Raw genomic sequence first — 20,786 nt, forward strand, 5'->3', positions numbered from 1 at the left:
AAAAGTAAAATGTATGACTTTTTAAAACGCTGCTGTGGTACACGGACGTAGGAAGAAGTACAGAGCGCCAATAAACCTTAAAGGCACTGCCTTTGCGTGCTGGCCCAATCACATAATATCTACGGCTTTTCACACATACTAGTGAATGCCATGCATACTTGGTCAATATACACCCCCCCGCCCACTTCAACCTCCTCATGCTCTCTCAGGCAGAGCATGTCCCAAATTCCAAGCTGCTGTTTTGAGGCATGTTAAAAAAATAATACACTTTGTGACTTCAATGATAAATATGGCAGTGCCATGTTGGCATTTTTTCCATAACTTGAGTTGATTTATTTTGGAAAACCTTGTTACATTGTTTAATGCATCCAGCGGGGCATCACAACAAAATTAGGCATAATAATGTGTTGATTCCACGACTGTATATATCGGTATCAATTGATATCGGAATCGGTAATTAAGAGTTAGACAATATCGGAATATCGGATATCGGCAAAAAAAAGCCATTATCGGACATCTCTATTGTAAAGTTGCAACTCATTTGTTGCAGAAAATCAATGATTTTGTTATAGTTATTGCGACACAATGTGATCCTCTCCAGTTAAATTAGGATTGCATGTGTACAGCATGTCTGTGTAGGTGTGTGTGGTAGCAGGGGATTGCATGTGCTGCTAAAACTGACACACATTCTTGGTAGGCGGCAACAACACCCCCTAGAATATTGTCAGGGAATAGCATGCTTTATTAGTAGTAGTATTGTTATTAGTATTGACGTACCGAAAATGGTGAATGATTCGAGTGCTGTTGTTTACAGGAAGTAATGGTCCTCAGAAGTTCTGCATTGACAAAGTGGGGAAAGAAACTTGGCTTCCAAGAAGTCACACATGGTAAACAAAAACTTCATAAACTCTTTCATAAAAACACTTACAAGATTTCCGTGAGGAGCTGGACAAAGTGGCTGGGGGAGAGGGATACTAAATTTAAACGATATGGAATCAGACGGCTGGTCTTGAACTGGGTAAGAAGCTACTTAACCAACAGGAAGCAATATGTGAAAATAAGTGAAAGTATGTCAACAGAGCTAAATATATGTACCCCAGGGATCAATTACTGGGACCATAGTGTTCAATCTTTATACAAACGACATTTGTAAAGTTACAAAGGACTTACAGTTAGTATTATTTGACGACACAACAGCGTTCTGTTCTGGAGACAACACACAGGAGCTAATACAATTAATAAATTAAATTAATTAAAAAGATGGTTTGACAATAACAGATATTTGACAATCTTTGAATCTCAGTAAAACTGAAGTAATGCTGTTTGGTAACCGTCGAAGAGAAAGTCAAACACAAAGACAAATAAATGGAGTGGAAATTGAAAGAGTAAAAGAAATCAAATTCTGGTGTGTAATAATAGACGATAATATGAACTGGAAATATCATATAAAAGTATACAACATAGGGTGGCAAGAAATTATTTTATAATGAATAATGAAAAATAAAATCACCCGATAAACTCTACTGCTCGCTACTGTTACCATATCTGAGTTATTGTGTAGAAATAAGGGGAAATAATTACAAAAGCACACTTCATTAACTAACCGTATTACAAAAAAGATCAGTCATAATAATACATAATGTTGTCTATAGAGAACATACACACCCTTGTTTTTTTAAATCCAAAATATTGAAATTCAATGATTTGGTGCATTTGCAAACAGCTAAAATTATGTACAAAGCAAACTGTAACTTGCTACCCAAGAGTGTCCAACCATTTTTCTCAATAAAAGAGGAGAAATATACTGTAACCTTAGAGAAAAATCTAACTTAAAACATTTGTATGCATGTACAACAAATAAGACCTTTAGCATATCAGTATGTGAAATTAATATATGGAATGGATTAAGCAAATAAGTAAAACAATGTACTAACTTGATGCAGTTTAAGAGTTTGTTCAATCTCAAAAGTGTTTACAAAGTATAAGAAAGAGGAACAATGATACTTATTGAAAATAACGACACTGACCACTACTTATGAAGATAACTGTTGTTGTTAGAAATCATGGATGTAATTGTGCTACAAATTGAAAACAGGACGTGAACATATGTGTAAGTAACTGTGATGAAGAGTAAAGCGGGTAGGATTAAAATATGTGTTGCTTTTTCCTACTGCTTTTCGGGCATGTAAAGAGAAATTAAAAATATGTGATGTGTTATGTTGAAACTGCATACATGTTCGAAATGTACTTCAACTAACTAACCAACATATTTAATGTAGAATAGTTCTTTAGATTTCAATGTAAATTATTTATTTATAATTTCATACTTTTTGTAAAAGATTCTCCAGATTTTAATGTAAAAATCTGTTTTTAGATTTCAATGTAGAAGATTTCTTTCAGATTTCAATTTAGAAGATTTTTTTTTACATTTTAATGTAGAAGATTTCACTATATTTTAAAATATTAAGATTTATTTTAGATTTTAATGAAAAATATTTCTTTAGGGTCTAACATATATGATGTAGAATTTTTTTTTTTTTTTTCCCGATTTGAATGCCTTTACATTTTAATGTAAAATTCTTTTAATTTTAACATATTTAATGTAGAATATGTGAAAGTGTTTGTATCATTTTTTTGTTGCTAAAATGATTTGTTCTTGTTTTTCCTTTCAAAGCTTTAATCGCTTGGATCTTCCGCCTTACAGAAGTGTGGAGCAGCTGCGAGAGAAACTCATGTTTGCTATTGAGGAGACTGAAGGATTCGGTCAGGAGTAAAAGTGCAACAACAAATCTGATTATTTCTTCAAAACATGCTAATAAATCATGTCAGCTTTCACCTTCATGACCTGCAGGATGGAAAAACAACATTATTTTATGAATATTGTACATACATTGTGTGTATTTTGTGACTTGCACACTATATATACAGTATATTTACATTTCCAGCGACTACGACATGCCTTAGTACCTCGCTTTTAATCAGTAATTACTTACAAAAGTCAAAAGAAAACCAAATTGTATGAAAACTGAAGCAATTTTTCCATAATAAACAATGTAAATACAATTATCCCAGACATCAAAAATATGAACATAAAACACATTTAATAGAGAATGATGCTTTTGGATGCATAAAACAATGTGAAATACAGAAACAATGAATAAAATGTAAAAATGACCAATTAACATCAATGAACATTTTTGGTGTAGACGAGGGTTGTGCAAATGACAGCCCACTGACGTCTTCATTGTGGCACTTGAGACGTTATGAGTTTGATAATAAGCAATCTTACCCACAGGGAGGCTGCATCCATTTTAATAGTTTGATCATTCTGAATGTGATATGTCACCAACTGTTGGACAACGTGAGTAATTCAGGTCTATGACATTAAATTGTACTCTAAATACCTATGAAGGTTCTCATTCATCCAGGTGGTTGTCATCTCAGGGCTTTCAATTGCGTATAATTCAACGCCCCGAGATGACCCCTAAATGCTCCTGTGCGCAGCATCCCGTTGTATGACCCAAACAACCTTACCCAGTCATGGTGCAAAAAAAATAAATAAATCCAACACAAATTTTAAATAGACATTGTCACACACAACACAACCTGCTCACTGACTTTGTGAACATTATAAAAAATGTTCATGTGCCATAACAAATCTAAATTACACCAATAGAAATACAAAATCCAAAACCAGTGAAGTTGGCACATTGTGTAAATCATAAATAAAAACAGAATACAATGATTTGCAAATCCTTTTTAACTTATATTCAATTGAATAGACTGCAGAGACAAGATACTTAATGTTCAAACTGGTACACTTGATTTTTTGCAAATTTTAGCTCATTTGGAATTTGATGCCTGCAACATGTTTCAACAATGCTGACACAAGTGGCAAAAAGACTGAGAAAGTTGAGGAATGCCCATCAAACACTTATTTGGAACATCCCACAAGTGAACAGGCTAATTGGGAACAGGTGGGTGCCATGATTGGGTATAAAGCAGCTTCCATGAAATGTTCAGTCATTCACAAACAAGGATTGGGCGAGGGTCACCACTTTGTGAACAAATACCTGAGTAAATTGTCCAACAGTTTAAGAACAACATTTCTCAACCAGCTATTGCAAGGAATTTAGGGATTTCACCATCCACGGTCTGTAATATCATCAAAAGGTTCAGAGAATCTGGACAAATCACTGCATGTAAAGTAGCAAGGCTGAAAACCAATATTAAATGACCGTGACCTTCGATCCCTCAGATGGCACTGTATCAAAAACCGACATCAATCTCTAAAGGATATCACCACATGGGCTCAGGAACACTTCAGAAAACCACTGTCACTATTACATCTGTAAGTGCAAGTTAAAGCTCTACTATGCAAAGAGAAAGCCATTTATCAACAACATCCAGAAACGCCGCCGGCTTCTCTGGGCCCGAGATCATCTAAGATGGACTGATGCAAAGTGGAAAAGTGTTCTGTGGTCTGACGAGTCCACATTTCAAATTGTTATTTTCTTTACTATAGTGGTCTCGATAACGGGTACCGGTTCTCAAAAAGGGATTCGACTCGGTTCTTTTCTTATCGAACAACCGGGAAAACCGGTTTCGAGTATCATCCCTATTTATATATATATAAGAAATACTTGAAGTTCAGTGAATTCTAGCTATAAATATACTCCTCCCCCCTTAACCCCCCCCCAATCTCCCGAATTTGGAGGTCTCAAGGTTGGCAAGTATGATGCACTGTGTGATCTTATGCGCACAATACATATTATTTACTGCTCATTTTTAGTTTTTTGTTGCGTTTTACATTTGTTGCTGTATGTAGAAAGTGGCAAGTGGTTTCATCGGGTCTATGCTCTTTTAATACCTCTTACAGTATGTCCTTTTGTGTTCTTTAATATTTCCTACTTGTTTCCATGTGTGTTTACCTTTTTTAATGGACTTTTTGAATCTGCACTGCAACTACAATATTTCCCCATTGTGGAATGAATATGAAGATAGGATGTAGCTCATCCTATCTTCACTATGTAAAGCACTTTGAGTCACTAGAGAAAAGCGCTATATAAATATAACTCACTTCACTTCACATATACAAGATAATAGCTTCAATATAGAGGCAACTTGTTGTTCCCCTCTACTGGTACTTTTAAAAGGGTAATACTAACTTTTGGGACTTTTGCTGTGGTCATTATTACTGTTTATATTCACCATTGGCGTTGTTAGGCCTATTTTAGGGGGGCTCAAGCCCCCCTAAAATATTCTTAAGCCCCCCTAAATACTTTGGTGCTATATATTTTTATTTTTATTTTTGTATTTTTTTATTTTACAAATACATGCCGACATATTCATTATAACGTGGCCCGAATATGAGTTTAAATAAATAATCATATAACCTGTCATTATTCACTCAGTTTCCCCTCACTTCATAGCGTAAGGTAGGGAGCCCCTTTAGTGCGTCGCTATCCAATCCATTCCACTTGTTCATATAGAAAATGCCCACATCACTCAAAATCCAGTCCGCATTTTCTCTGCGACCTTGCTTGCAGTCCTGCAGGTGTACGAAGCACATTAGCACACAGCACTGCAGACTGCAGAACACGAACGTGAACGGATGCAAAATGGACATAAGAAACTTTTTCAAGAAAGTAAGTATTCATCACTGCTTGTAGTAAAATGTATTAGCTCCACTTTACACCAGGTCTGTGTTTGACAAAAAGTTACATTCCCGCTCTAAAACAATGCTGCTACTTAGTTAACTAGTTAGCCTGAAATGCATCATGAAGGTCCTGGTTATTTATGAAGTTAAATGTGCACTCTTTTTTACCATTTCCTATCTTCTGGAGGATCAGCTGTGTTTCTCACTTTACACATGGAGGAGAACAGGTGCTGAGCTCTTTCATGTATGACTATCATCAGTAGATAGTAGATACAGAATATATATATATATATATATATATATATATGTATATATATATATATATATATATATATATATATATATATATATATATATATATATATATGTATGAAAGACTTAATATGTATATATATATATAAGAATAACCCAGACACCATCTTTGTAGTCATTTTTCTCCTGCGTGGACTTGTTTTTAAGTTTTGTGTTTCTCGTAGAATCTATATAAAGTAATATACATTAGCCTATTGTTAAAATAATGAAAAAAACATACTTAAGTATATTTGTTTTATTGTATTGTTACATTAATAGCTGTTGTATTATTATAGGATGGCTTGTTAAACATTTCATAGGATTTTCAGAGGGAGGAAAAACCCATCCATCCATCCATTTTCTACCGCTTATTCCCTTTGTGGTCGCGGGGGCGCTGGAGCATATCTCAGCTACAATCGGGCGGAAGGCGGTGTACACCCTGGACAAGTCGCCACCTCATCGCAGGGCCAACACAGATAGACAGACAACATTCACACTCACATCCACACAGTAGGGCCAATTTAGTGTTGCCAATCATCTTATCCCCAGGTGCATGTCCAAGACATTTAATATAAAATGTAAAATGAATAAATACATAAAAAGAAAAACAAAAACAATGGTTAAAAGCCATCGTCCCGGGGAGCATTTCATTTCGTCCCGTGTATTTTTTTTTTACCGTCCCCGGGACGACGGGACTACGTTAATCTCAAACCCTGGAAGTTACATTTTATTGTTTGCATTATTTGTTTCAGCATTGCACTTTGAAGATGGTCCCTCAGCTCTTTGACAGCTTTGGCTCTTTTTCAGATCAGAATAAGCGGTAGAAAATGGATGGATGGATGGACGGACTCTAAGTCTTTTTTATTTACAGTATATATAAACGTTTCTCATTTCTATTCAGACTTCCATATATATTTAATTTCCTTAACGGCTTGCCATAATAAAAATATATATAAATACTGTAAACCAAATTATCCCGATCCAGATATTACTTTAATTCAAGTAATTAAGTAATATTTCCAGGGCTTGAATTTACAACCATTTTACATATGTGCCCAAAATGTAATCTGTGCAACTTCAAAATATTTGGGAACAAACAATTATTGTATTGTGAGCGAAAGTCGTGGCATTAGCCTCTATGTTGTGAAGTAATAACATAGAGGCTAATGCCACGACTTTCATTGTGTTTCAGTGTATCTTGAAGGATCAGATCATGCAAGTAATTGTTTCTTGTTGATGCTGTAAACAAAATGTCACTGTGCAAACCCATGTTTGTTGTTGTACTAAACACAGATTGAAAATAAACCGACTGAAATAATAATAATAACAATGAATATTTTATAAGTCTTTGTTAGCCGTTTGTGAAGTTTTGTGCTCGTGCGCTACGTTCACTCGCATCCTGTGCATCTCCTGGGGGCTAAGCCCCCCCCTGTCCTTAAAAGCGAGTGACGCCCCTGATATTCACTACAGGAGAGCGCTATATAAATATAATTCACTTGACTTACCCTAAAATACCAATATCTTTAAGTAATTTCTCATTGTACTTACAGTATATTTTTATACTTTTAAATTGTTTACATAATTTGGCTCTGAGGGCAAAAAAACTGAGCATTTGAATGAGAACTGTTGTGCCAAATGTGATTGCCTGCCAAAAGTTGATTCCCTTCGCGGGAGCGCGCAACGCTCACTAAACTTGCATTACTCAGCTTTGTCCGTCCACAGCGGACTACTAGGTGTGAGACAAACACTTTATCTTCGTGGTTATTGTAACGCTACGTGTTTGACATTATTTGAGCCTTTATCATGTCGGGATAATGACAGTTTTCCCTTTCTGTGGTATTAATGAGATCTAAAGATGACAATTCTGTTCATAACTTTCATGGACAGAATTTCTAGGCGCAGTCAAGGCGTTGAGGGGATCTGGTTTGGTGGCTGCAGGATTAGGTCTCTGCTTTTTGCAGATGATGTGGTCCTGATGGCTTCATCTGGCCAGGGTCTTCAGCTCTCACTGGATCGGTTCGCAGCCGAGTGTGAAGCGACTGGGATGAGAATCAATGGTTCTCGCCCGGAAAAGGGTGGAGTGCCATCTCCGGGTTGGGGAGGAGATCTTGCCCCAAGTGGAGGAGTTCAAGTACCTCGGAGTCTTGTTCACGAGTGAGGGAAGAGTGGATCGTGAGATCGACAGGCGGATCGGTGCGGCGTCTTCAGTAATGCGGACGCTGTATCGACCCGTTGTGGTGAAGAAGGAGCTGAGCCGGAAGGCAAAGCTCTCAATTTACCGGTTGATCTACGTTCCCATCCTCACCTATGGTCATGAGCTTTGAGTTATGACCGAAAGGACAAGATCACGGGTACAAGCGGCCGAAATGAGTTTCCTCCGCCGGGTGGCGGGGCTCTCCCTTAGAGATAGGGTGAGAAGCTCTGCCATCCGGGGGGAGCTCAAAGTAAAGCCGCTGCTCCTCCACATCGAGAGGAGCCAGATGAGGTGGTTCGGGCATCTGGTCAGGATGCCACCCGAACGCCTCCCTAGGGAGGTGTTTAGGGCACGTCCGACAGGTAGGAGGCCGCGGGGAAGACACAGGACATGTTGGGAAGACTATGTCTCCCGGCTGGCCTGGGAACGCCTCGGGGTCCCACAGGAAGAGCTGGACGAAGTGGCTGGGGAGAGGGAAGTCTGGGCTTCTCTGCTTAGGCTGCTGCCCCCGCGACCCGACCTCGGATAAGCGGAAGAAGATGGATGGATGGATGGATGGAAAGATGACAATGATAGTGGATCTTTATTGTCATTGCACGAGTACAACAAAATGTTGTTTTCAGTACGTTTGAGATTAGACAAACAGTGTACAGGGTTACAGAACAAGAACACTGATGGGTCGCCACAAGGCTTTTTGAGAGCCAAAATCTACCCAAATGACCACTTTGCTGCTTCCAAAAATGTATTTCAAGTAATATTTTGATACTGACGCATCTCATCTCTGCATATTTTACTCTTATGAGCATTACATATATCAAAATCAAGTACCTACTGTATTGTTTACTTGTTGAAATACCATTTTAGAGCTAAAATCTACCCAAACGACCACTTTGCTGCTGCCAAAAATTGATTCCAAGTATCTTCTCTCTGCATAATGCACTATAGAACACCCTTATGAGCATTACATATATCAAAATCAAGTACCTACTGTATCTATTAAATCATTTTTGCAATAATAATACATTTAATGATTTTTTTTTAAATCAAATGAATACATCCAAACACTTGATATACATAAATGATGTGCAAGAATAAATAACAATTAGCTTCTAAACAAGAATAGGTTTAATCACATCAACATTGGACTAATTAAGAGTTCTTTAAATCTCATTAATACCACAGAAAAGGAAAACCCTTTTTTTTATGCCCTTGCATACCAAAACTAACAGCATGTAAAAGCGCGCCATCTATGTACACGTAATGCAAATTAATCACATAGCTTTGTATTCTGACATGAATATAAATCGACTAAAGAGAGAGACAATTATATGTGTACTGAATGCAGCTGAGATAGGCTCCAGCGACCCGAAAAGGGACAAGCGGTAGAAAATGGATGGTTGGATGTATTGTTTTATATTCAACTATGTTAGAGAGATTTGTTTTAAACTAAAACGTGTTCCCTCTTCTCCATTCGGAAGAGGCTTCTCGACTCCGCCTCCTAATGTAACTGACCAATCAACAAAACGTTTGTCGTCACCTGACTGATTTGATTGGTCATCTTGTGTGTCATGTTTAGAACGAGGAAGTTATTTGAAGGTCTCAGCTGACATCGACATCTTTAAAGGTTCGTGCTTAAAATATGTATTTTCAAATCTCTTTCTTACATTGTAAATATAAGCCCTCTCTTGCTATTGCCTTTATCATACAAGGTCCCTCGTTTATTTATTTCTACAAATGGTGTAAAATATTTAATAATTTCATATTTAAATATCAAAGAATCATAGCGGGTTTAAGCGGGTTTGACATAAACTACGGTGTCGACAGGAGCACGTCGGAACTGAAATGACCCAAAACCCCATCCTTCCATTTTCTATCGATTGTCCCAAACCTTAAACACATGCAACAGGAACATCACTAAATGCTGAGGGATCCGAAACAAATGCACAAAGGTCCTGCAAGTGCACAATACACACAAACATACACACACAAAAAACAACTGCATGAGAGAAATGCAGCAAGTTCATGGAACACAAATAACAGCTAGATAGGTATACCAGGACTGCCAGACCTAAGCAACATTGTTTTTAAAGATGTTGGATGCTTATAAGAAGGTGGTTGAAATGAAAACATATTTTTTTAATTATGTTTTTACTACGGCTGGCAAACACTCATGCAATTAATCACAAAAAAACAGACTAATCCCAACAGTACTTTAGATAAAACTGTAAACAAATGACGTACATTCAACTAAAACATTAAAACATGCTCTTGTTTAACATTCTGAAAATACAATTGCATTTGTACCAAAATATCGGGGTATTTTTCAAGTTAATTTAAATCATGCAATCAAGTAATTAACTGCGAATATTTGTGATTAATTGAAATTAAAAAAAGTTGATTAAAAATTTAATAGTTTAACAACACCAATGTTTTCTTCTTTTTTTTCCATCTATCCATCCATTTTCTACCGCTTGTCCCTTTTTGGGGTCGCGGGGGGTGCTGGAGCCTATCTTAGCTGCATTCGGGCGGAAGCTACCGCTTGTCCCTTTTTGGGGTCGCGGGGGGTGCTGGAGCCTATCTTAGCTGCATTCAGGCGGAAGGCGGGGTACACCCTGGACAAGTCGCCACCTCATCACAGGGCCAACACAGATGTTTGTTTTCTTCTGTGAACTTCTTTTGACTCTTATTTAGGTTTTTGGCATTGGCAGGACTTTCTGCATTTGTTTTTTATCCTGCAGAGTTTATGAGTTCATGAAATGTTTATATTTTGAAGCGTTTTCTCATTGCATGTGTTTATGGTGTTGGATAATTTGTGTGTTTGCAACATTTGGATGTTACAGCGGGGGTCAGCAATTTGCTGCCCTATTGGCTCCCTGAAGCTTTTTCGAAAATGTAATCGTGTACATTTTTTAGATTTTAATATGGTTCTTTAGGAGGACAAACATGACACCTAATTGTTAGAAATCCCACTGTTTATATTAAACGTGTTTCACTATTGGAAGTATTTGGCGAGCGCTGTTTTGTCTTACTAATTTTGGCGGTCCTTGAACTCACCGTAGTTTGTTTGCATGTACAACTTTCTTCGACGCTGCCACAGAAAAAAACTTGTTTTATGCCACTCCTTTGTCTCATTTTGTCCACCAAACATGTTAAGTTTTGCGTCACTGCACAAAGGTGAGCTTTGTTGATGTTATTGACTTGTGTGGAGTGCTAAGTCCAACCTTCAGTTTCCTCTAACTTGGACACACATATCTGTACTTTTGGCCATTCTAAGTCAGTAATTTCCAGGAGTTATCTCACCCTCCGAGAAGCATCAGTTTTACCAATGTTTTCCAATGTTGTAAAAATGTGTAGAAAAAATATTAGATTTAAACATTTCTGTAAACGAAGATTTGCATCAGCCTGCGACACATAGTAATTTTGATAGTAGGCTAATATAGACACTTACACCATGTGTTGCCTTCATTATAACACTTGTGTAATGCATTCATTTTTTTGCGGCTCTTTCAACATTTTGGGTTGCTGAACCCTGCACTAAAGGCCAATATAAAAAAATACAATTAAAGAAAACTGAAAAAAAGTCATTTTGCGAGAATGACATTAAAATATAACAATAAAGGCAGAATACTACAAAAAAGTTATCTTTGACAAAAAAATGCATTGTTACAAGAATGAATGCGTTAAGTTAAACTTTAAGAAGAAGGCAGTGACTGCTCGCTGACTGCTCGCTGTTGCTGCTGTGAAAAAGCTAAGTATCGTTCTATCTCTGTGCTTTTAAATTGTTTTGCAGCTTTCTTTACTACTTCCCAAACATATGTAGTAGTCCTATTTAACTTGCAAATCACCCGATCTCTGTCTCACCACCCCTTCCTCAGCTAGCTAGCTGCTAAACTAACGAAGCTAGCGCGGAGAAAGGCGGCGCCGGTCGGAAGGAATCTACTCCCCGCATACCGTGACCACTTCCCTGAAGACAGCAGGAACTTCACTCGGTGACAGAAAATACCGTGAGTATGGCTTCCTGCGCTTCGTGCACCTTACTCATGGATAGGCTGGCTCTGCTAGAGGGCCTTGTCCGCCAGTTAGAGCAGAGTAATCTCGTAACTTTAGATGTTGCGGACACATCTGCTAGCGTTAGCTGTAGCGAGCTAAATAGCCCAGTTTATAGCAGTCCTAAGCGGCCTATAAGCTACGGTGAACCGGTTGAGACGCATAATAGATATAGCCCTTTAGCTAGTCCTACACCCCTGTCTACCAGACACCACACCTAAGTCATAGGGGAATCCATCACCCGAAACATAAAGTTTAGCAAACCAGCCACAATTAAGTGTATTCCCGGGGCCAGAGCACCTGACATTGAAGCTAATCTTAGGGAGCTAACCCGCAACAGGCCTAGTAAACACGTACGACAGGCTAATCACACCACTTGTTATGCAAACATAGTTGTACACGTTGGCTCCAATGACACTAGGATGAGACAGTCAGAGATTACAAAGAGAAACATAGCCAGGACGTGTAATCTCGCTAGAAAGATGTCCAGGCATCAAGTAATGGTCTCTGGCCCCCTGCCTGCGAGAGGCAACGATGAGAGATATAGGAGATTAGTCTCGCTTAACAAGTGGCTGGCTAGCTTCTGTAGACAACAGGGACTAACGTTTATTGATAATTGGCCCTCTTTCTGGGGCAAACCAGGTTTGCTGATGAGAGACAGCCTTCACCCTAACCAGGAAGGCGCCATCATCCTGGCGAGTAACATAAATTTCTGTTTGAGTCACACTTGACTAACTACACTAGAGCAACCCCGGTCACAGGCAATTACAGAGTCTGCTAGTCCGGGTGAGGAGTCAGTTAAAATAGAACTAGCCAGCGCCAGACTGGATAATCCCTGCACACATAGCAATTCTCTTAGAATAATACACAACTCACATAATGTTTTTTCTGTAGTGACTGTGTCAGAGGTAGACATGCATTCTACTGAGGTGGCAAATTATGATGCGTTCAGTTTATCGCAGCACCAAGCAAACAATCTGAAAATTCCCGTCATGTCAATTCCTAGATATGGTCGAAATTATTTAAAGTGCACTACGCATAATAAACGCAACATTATTAATATTGCTACTACGGATAATTTCAACAAAAACTCCTCAAAACAGCCCACTACCTATAATATGGGCTTTTTAAACATAAGATCATTGTCTTCCAAAACGTTATTAGTTAATGAGGTCATTAGAGACAACAATCTTAACCTCATTGGTCTCAGCGAAACCTGGCTCAAACCAGACGATTTTTTTGCGCTGAATGAGGCATCTCCTCCTAACTATACGAATGCGCATATTGCCCGTCCCCTTAAAAGGGGTTGGGGTGTCGTACTAATATACAATGAAAACCTTAACCTTACCCCTAACCTAAATAATACATATAAATCGTTTGAGGTGCTTACTATGAGGTCTGTCACACCGCTGCCTCTCTACCTGGCTGTTATCTACCGCCCCCCTGGGCCCTATTCGGACTTTATCAGTGAATTCTCAGAGTTCGTTGCTGATCTAGTGACGCACGCCGACAATATAATCATAATGGGGGACTTTAATATCCATATGAATACCCCATCGGACCCTCCGTGCGTGGCGCGCCAGACTATAATTGATAGCTGTGGTCTTACACAAATAATAAATGAACCCACGCATCGCAACGGTAATACGATAGATCTAGTGCTTGTCAGGGGCGTCACCACCTCCAAAGTTATGATACTCGCGTATACTAAAGTAATGTCCGATCATTACCTTATAAAATTCGAAGTTCTGACTCATTGTCAACAAGCTAATAATAATAAGAATAACAACTGCTATAGCAGCCGCAACATTAATGCTGCCACAATGATGACTCTTGCTGGCCTACTGCCTTCGGTAATGGCACCATTCCCAAATTATGTGGGCTCTATTGATAACCTCACTAACAACTTTAACGACGCCCTGCGCGAAACCATTGATAGTAAAGCGCCGCTAAAGCTAAAAGGGGCCCCTAAAAGGCGTACCCTATGTTTTACAGAAGAAACTAGAGCTCATAAATTATCATGTAGAAAGCTGGAACGCAAATGGCGCGCGACTAAACTTGAGGTTTTCCATCAAGCATAGAGTGATAGTTTGATAACTTATAAACGCATGCTTACCTTAGCTAAAGCTAAATATTACTCAAATCTCATCCGCCTCAACAAAAACGATCCTAAATTTTTGTTTAGTACAGTAGCATCACTAACCCAACAAGGGACTCCTCCCAATAGCTCCACTCACTCGGCAGATGACTATGAATTTCTTTAATAAGAAAATTTAACTCATTAGAAAGGAGATTAAAGACAATGCATCCCAGCTACAACTGGGTTCTATTAACACAGATACGACTGTATATACGACGGATACTGCCCTCCAAAATAGTCTCTCTCTTTTTGATGAAATAACATTAGAGGAATTGTTAAGGCGTGTAAATGGGATAAATCAAACAACATGTTTACTTGACCCACTTCCTGGGAAACTTATCAAGGAGCTTTTTGTATTATTAGGTCCATCTGTGCTAAATATTATAAACTTATCACTTTCCTCTGGCACTGTTCTCCTAGCATTCAAAAAAGCGGTTATTCATCCTCTGCTCAAAAGACCTAACCTCGATCCTGACCTCATGGTAAACTACCCACCTTCCGTTTATTTCGAAAATCCTCGAAAAAATTGTTGCACAGCAGCTAAATGAACACTTAGTGTCTAACAATCTCTGTGAACCCTTTCAATCCGGTTTCAGGGCAAATCACTCTATGGAGACAGCCCTCGCAAAAATGACTAATGATCTATTGCTAACGATGGATTCTGATGCGTCATCTATGTTGCTGCTTCTTGATCTTAGCATTGCTTTCGATACCGTTGATCATAATATTTTATTAGAGCGTATGAAAACACGTATTGGTATGTCAGACTTAGCCTTGTCTTGATTTAACTCTTATCTTACTGACAGGATGCAGTGCGTCTTCCATAACAATGTGACATCGGACTGTTTTAAGGTAACGTGTGGAGTTCCCCAGGGTTCGGATCTTGGCCCTGCACTCCTTAGCACCCACATGCTGCCGCTAGGTGACATCATACGCAAATACGGTGTTAGCTGTCACTGTTATGCTGATGACACCCAACTCTACATGCACTTAAAGCTGACCAACACGTCTGATTGTAGTCAGCTGGAGGCGTGTCTTAATGAAATTAAACAATGGATGTCCGCTAACTTTTTGCAACTCAACGCCAAGAAAACGGAAATGCTGATTATCGGTCCTGCTAGACACCGACATCTATTTAATAATACCACCTTAACATTTGACAACCAAACAATTACACAAGGCGACTCTGTAAAGAATCTGGGTATTATCTTCGACCCAACTCTCTCGTTTGAGTCACACATTAAGAGTGTTACTAAAACGGCCTTCTTTCATCTCCGTAATATCGCTAAAATGTGTTCCATTTTGTCCACTAGCGACGCTGAGATCATTATTCATGCGTTCGTTACGTCTCGTCTCGATTACTGTAACCTATTATTTTCGGGTCTCCCTATGTCTAGCATTAAAAGATTACAGTTGGTACAAAATGCGGCTGCTAGACTTTTGACAAGAACAAGAAAGTATGATCATGTTACGCCTATACTGGCTCACCTGCACTGGCTTGCTGTGCACTTAAGATGTTACTTTAAGGTTTTACTACTTACGTATAAAATACTGCACGGTCTAGCTCCATCCTATCTTGCCGATTGTATTGTACCATATGTCCCGGCAAGAAATCTGCGTTCAAAGAACTCCGGCTTATTAGTGATTCCTAGAGCCCAAAAAAAGTCTGCGGGCTATAGAGCGTTTTCTATTCGGGCTCCAGTACTATGGAATGCCCTCCAGGTAACAGTTAGAGATGCTACCTCAGTAGAAGCATTTAAGTCCCATCTTAAAACTCATTTGTATACTCTAGCCTTTAAATAGACCCCCTTTTTAGACTAGATGATCTGCCGTTTCTTTTCTTTTCTCCTCTACCCCCCTCTCCCTTGTGGAGGGGGGGGGGGGGGGGGGGGGCACAGGTCCGGTGGCCATGGATGAAGTGCTGGCTGTCCATAGTCGGGACCCGGGGTGGACCGCTCGCCTGTGCATCGGTTGGGGACATCTCTGCGCTGCTGACCCCTCTCCGCTCGAGATGGTCTCCTGCTGGCCCCACTATGGACTGGACTGTCACTATTATGTTAGATCTACTATGGACTGGACTTTCACAATATTATGTCAGACCCACTCGACGACCATTGCATCCGGTCTCCCCTAGAGGGGGGTGTCACCCACATATGCGGTCCTCTCCAAGGTTTCTCATAGTCATTCACATCGACATCCCATTGGGGTTTTAAGTTTTTCCTTGCCCTTATGTGGGCTTTCTACCGCGGATGTTGTTGTGGCTTGTGCAGACCTTTGAGACACTTGTGATTTAGGGCTATATATATAAATGAGGTGGCGACTTGTCCAGGGTGTACCCCGCCGTCCGCCAATTGTAGCTGAGATAGGCTCCAGCACCCCCCGCGACCCCGAAGGGAATAAGCGGTAGAAAATGGATGGATGGATAAATAAACATTTATTGATTGATTGATTAAGTATTGTTTTCAAAGAAAAACCTGAAAAAGTTTTTTAACTTTGGAATATTAGGCTGGGAAAAATTGTTATATTGCTTGTTGAAATATCATGGGGAAAATGAGGAAAAAAAGTGAAATATTTGTGAATTCAAAAAGTAACAACAGCAAAACTAGAAAAAAGAGAAACAAATAATAATAATAATACAATTAGTCATTAGGGCTGTTAAGTTAAACGCATTACCTTGTGCACAAAAAATATTGCATTAATCACACAATTTCTTTTGAGCTCACATGCTCCTTTGTCTTACCCCTGGTTGGATACCAAAACGGTGTGTTGTTAAACAGTACATCCAGAAAGTATTCTATAGCCTTATTCCAAAATGGAATAAATTCATTTTTGTTCGAAAAATTTTACAGACAATGCCCCATAAAGAAAATTGAGATAAGTTTTGTTTTGAATTGTTACAAATATATGAAAAATTAAAAAATCACGTGTACCGAAGTATTCACAGCTTTTACTAAATATGATGCACTTTTGGCAGCAATTACAGCATCAAGTCTTTTTGAATACGATGCCACAAGCTTGGCACACCTGTCTTTGGGCAGTTTCGCCTATTTCTCTTTGCAGCACATCTAAAGCTCCATCAGGTTGGGTGGGAAGCTTTGGTTTTCATCTAGGATGTCTCTGTACATTGCTGCATGTACCTTAGTCTAGAGCTACAGCATTCCTTTGTGGGTAGAGGAGAACTTTCCGGAAGGACAATCATCTCTCCAACAAACTTTTAATCAGGCCTGTATGGTAGAGTGTCCAGACAGAAGCCATTCCTTTGTAAAAAGTTTTGCCAAAATGCATCTAAAAATGAGAAACAAATTTCTCTGGTCTGATGGGACAAAGATTGAACTCTTTGGTGTGAATGACAGGCGTCAGGATTGGAGGAAATCGCAGGCACCGCTCATCACCAGGCCAATACCATCCCTACAGTGAAGCATAGTGGTGGCAGCATCATGGTGTGGGGATGTTTTTCAGCGGCGGGAACTGGGAGACTAGTCAGGGGAAAGATGAATGCAGCAATGTACAGAGACATCCTGAATAAAAACCAACGCTTCCCATCCAACCTGATGGAGCTTTAGAGGTGCTGCAAAGAGAAATAGGCCAAACTGCCCAAAGATAAGTGTGCCAAGCTTGTGGCATCGTATTCAAAACGACCTAAGGCTGTAAATGCTGCCAAAGTTGCATCAAATAAGTATTGAACAAAGGCTGTGAACACTTACGTACATGTGATTTATTTATTTTTATTTTTTTGGGGATAAATTAGTTAATACTTTACGGATGCACTGTACGTCAGTGATCAGGTCAAAGCATACACCAGTGCAAAGATAACTGAGGAGACTGACTGGTGTACTCAATATAAATAATGCAGGTCAGTAATTTTCCTGCGAATAATCAAAAAAGAAACAAGTGTGATTGTAAAGAATATATCGTTTGGCAGCACTATGTTGGTTGTGTTACCAAATGTCATTTATCAAAATGCATGCTTAGATCTTTCTGGGTGTGACACTCGGGAGAAAACCTTTGGACAAATGTCCAAATAACAAGGCATAAACATTTTGCATGTATTTTTCTTCAAAGGATTCCAATGTGTGTGTTTACGGTCCTGTGACGGAAGAGAGCATCATGGGAAATGCTGATAGTGCGTTGGTGCAGAAGCATTTGTTTCGCTTCCGTCCTGAAGATCGTCCGGCGGTTGAAGGAGTGTTTGACAGACTTCAAGGTGACATGAGGACGCCTGCAAGGAACACTGTCACCTTTCCTATGTTGCAGGTATGAATCATAATGTACAGGTAAAAGCCAGTAAATTAGAATATTTTGAAAAACTTGATTTATTTCAGTAATTGCATTCAAAAGGTGTAACTTGTACATTATATTTATTCATTGCACACAGACTGATGCATTCAAATGTTTATTTCATTTAATTTTGATGATTTGAAGTGGCAACAAATGAAAATCCAATATTCCGTGTGTCACAAAATTAGAATATTGTGTAAGGGTTAAATTTTGAAGACACCTGGTGCCACAAACTAATCAGCTGATTAACTCAAAACACCTGCAAAGGGCTTTAAATGGTCTCTCAGTCCAGTTCTGAAGCCTACACAAACATGGGGAAGACTTCAGATTTGACAGCTGTCCGAAAGGCAACCATCGACACATTGCACAAGGAGAGAAAGACACAAAAGGTTATTGCTGAAGAGGCTGGCTGTTCTCAGAGCTCTGTGTCCAAACACATTAATGGAGAGGCAAAGGGAAGGAAAAACTGTGGTCAGAAAAAGTGTACAAGCGATAGGGATCACCGCGCCCTGGTCAAGATTGTGAAAAAAAACCCATTCAAAAATGTGGGGGAGATTCAGAAGGAGTGGACAGCTGCTGGAGTCAGTGCTTCAAGATCCACCACCAAGAGACGCTTGAAAGACATGGGTTTCAACTGCCGCATACCTCGTGTCAAGCCACTGTTGACCAAGAAACAGCGCGAAAAGCGTCTCACCTGGGCTAAGGAAAAAAAGAGCTGGACTGCTGCTGAGTGGTCCAAAGTCATGTTTTCTGACGAAAGCAAATTTTGCATTTCCTTTGGAAATCGAGGTCCCAGAGTCTGGAGGAAGACAGGAGAGGCACAGGATCCACGTTGCCTGAAGTCTAGTGTAAAGTTTCCACCATCAGTGATGGTTTGGGGTACCATGTCATCTGCTGGTGTCGGTCCACTCTGTTTCCTGAGATCCAGGGTCAACGCAGCCGTCTACCAGCAAGTTTTAGAGCACTTCATGCTTCCTGCTGCTGACCTGCTCTATGGAGATGGAGATTTCAAGTTCCAACAGGACTTGGCGCCTGCACACAGCGCAAAATCTACCCGTGCCTGGTTTACGGAACATGGTATTTCTGTTCTAAATTGGCCCGCCAACTCCCCTGACCTTAGCCCCATAGAAAATCTGTGGGGTATTGTGAAAAGGAAGATGCAGAATGCCAGACCCAAAAACGCAGAAGAGTTGAAGGCCACTATCAGAGCAACCTGGGCTCTCATAACACCTGAGCAGTGCCAGAAACTCATCGACTCCATGCCACGCCGCATTAACGCAGTAATTGAGGCAAAAGGAGCTCCAACCAAGTATTGAGTATTGTACATGCTCATATTTTTCATTTTCATACTTTTCAGTTGGCCAACATTTCTAAAAATCCCTTTTTTGTATTAGCCTTAAGTAATATTCTAATTTTGTGACACACGGAATTTTGGATTTTCATTTGTTGCCACTTCAAATCATCAAAATTAAATGAAATAAACATTTGAATGCATCAGTCTGTGTGCAATGAATAAATATAATGTACAAGTTACACCTTTTGAATGCAATTACTGAAATAAATAAAGTTTTTCAAAATATTCTAATTTACTGGCTTTTACCTGTATATACTTAAGTCTAAAATGTACGTAATCATTTTTCTTAGCACTGATCATTGCTCCACATGGTTTACAGTAGACAGTTTTTCAGATTGGACAGGCTCCATAACTAACCCTGCCCCCTCGCACACATGCGAGTAAAATATTTATGATGAGATGTCTAAAAGACAAAAATTGATATTATTGTATGTCTGTTACTTTTGTCAATGTGCATTTCTTTGGATTCGTTATGGTCTCGTTGTTGGTCAGGGAGAAAAGTTTGTTGATGAAAATAATGAGTCAATCGACTGCATGTGTTGCCACTAAAAGGTTTAAAGATGGCCTCTTGGACTCACATCAGTGACTTAGTTGATGTTCTGGTTTCACAAACATATTTTGTCATCTTCAACAAAGATTGTGTGAATATTAGTCTAAGTGAGCAATGCTAATTTTCATGTTCCTAATTACCGTATTTTCCGTACCATAGGGCGCACCGGATTATAAAACGCACTGCCGATGATGCTCTATTTTCGATAATTTTTTTTCATATATAAGGCGCACCGGATTTTAGGGCGCATTAAAGGAGTCATATTATTATTTA

The 20,786-nt window shown here is 39.2% G+C and overlaps 2 protein-coding genes across 13 annotated transcripts in view; both read left to right on the plus strand.

Moving 5' to 3' along the window:
• wwp2 (WW domain containing E3 ubiquitin protein ligase 2) overlaps nt 1–2,844 on the plus strand; it is a 119,836-nt gene extending 116,992 nt beyond the window's left edge. For all 8 annotated transcript variants that reach the window (XM_061977739.2, XM_061977742.2, XM_061977738.2 and 5 more), the window contains 2 exons: nt 815–887; nt 2,675–2,844. In XM_061977739.2, coding sequence (XP_061833723.1) covers nt 815–887; nt 2,675–2,774 — 173 coding nt within the window. In that variant the 3' untranslated portion in view covers nt 2,775–2,844. The remainder of the gene's footprint in view (nt 1–814; nt 888–2,674) is intronic.
• A 2,725-nt stretch (nt 2,845–5,569) lies between these two features.
• Nucleotides 5,570–20,786, plus strand: part of meak7 (MTOR associated protein, eak-7 homolog) — a 54,187-nt gene continuing 38,970 nt past the window's right edge. For 2 of the 5 annotated variants that reach the window (XM_061977751.2, XM_061977750.2), the window contains exons 1-2: nt 5,570–5,648; nt 18,394–18,585. In XM_061977751.2, the coding sequence (XP_061833735.2) occupies nt 5,622–5,648; nt 18,394–18,585 (219 nt within the window). In that variant the 5' untranslated portion in view covers nt 5,570–5,621. Of the gene's footprint in view, nt 5,649–9,702; nt 9,769–12,019; nt 12,149–18,393; nt 18,586–20,786 lie in introns of those variants that run through there. The other 3 variants (XM_061977749.2, XM_061977747.2, XM_061977748.2) reach the window with 3 other exon arrangements.

The sequence above is a fragment of the Nerophis lumbriciformis genome, linkage group LG18, assembly GCF_033978685.3.
Source record: "Nerophis lumbriciformis linkage group LG18, RoL_Nlum_v2.1, whole genome shotgun sequence".
Classification (NCBI taxonomy): Eukaryota; Metazoa; Chordata; class Actinopteri; order Syngnathiformes; family Syngnathidae; genus Nerophis; species Nerophis lumbriciformis.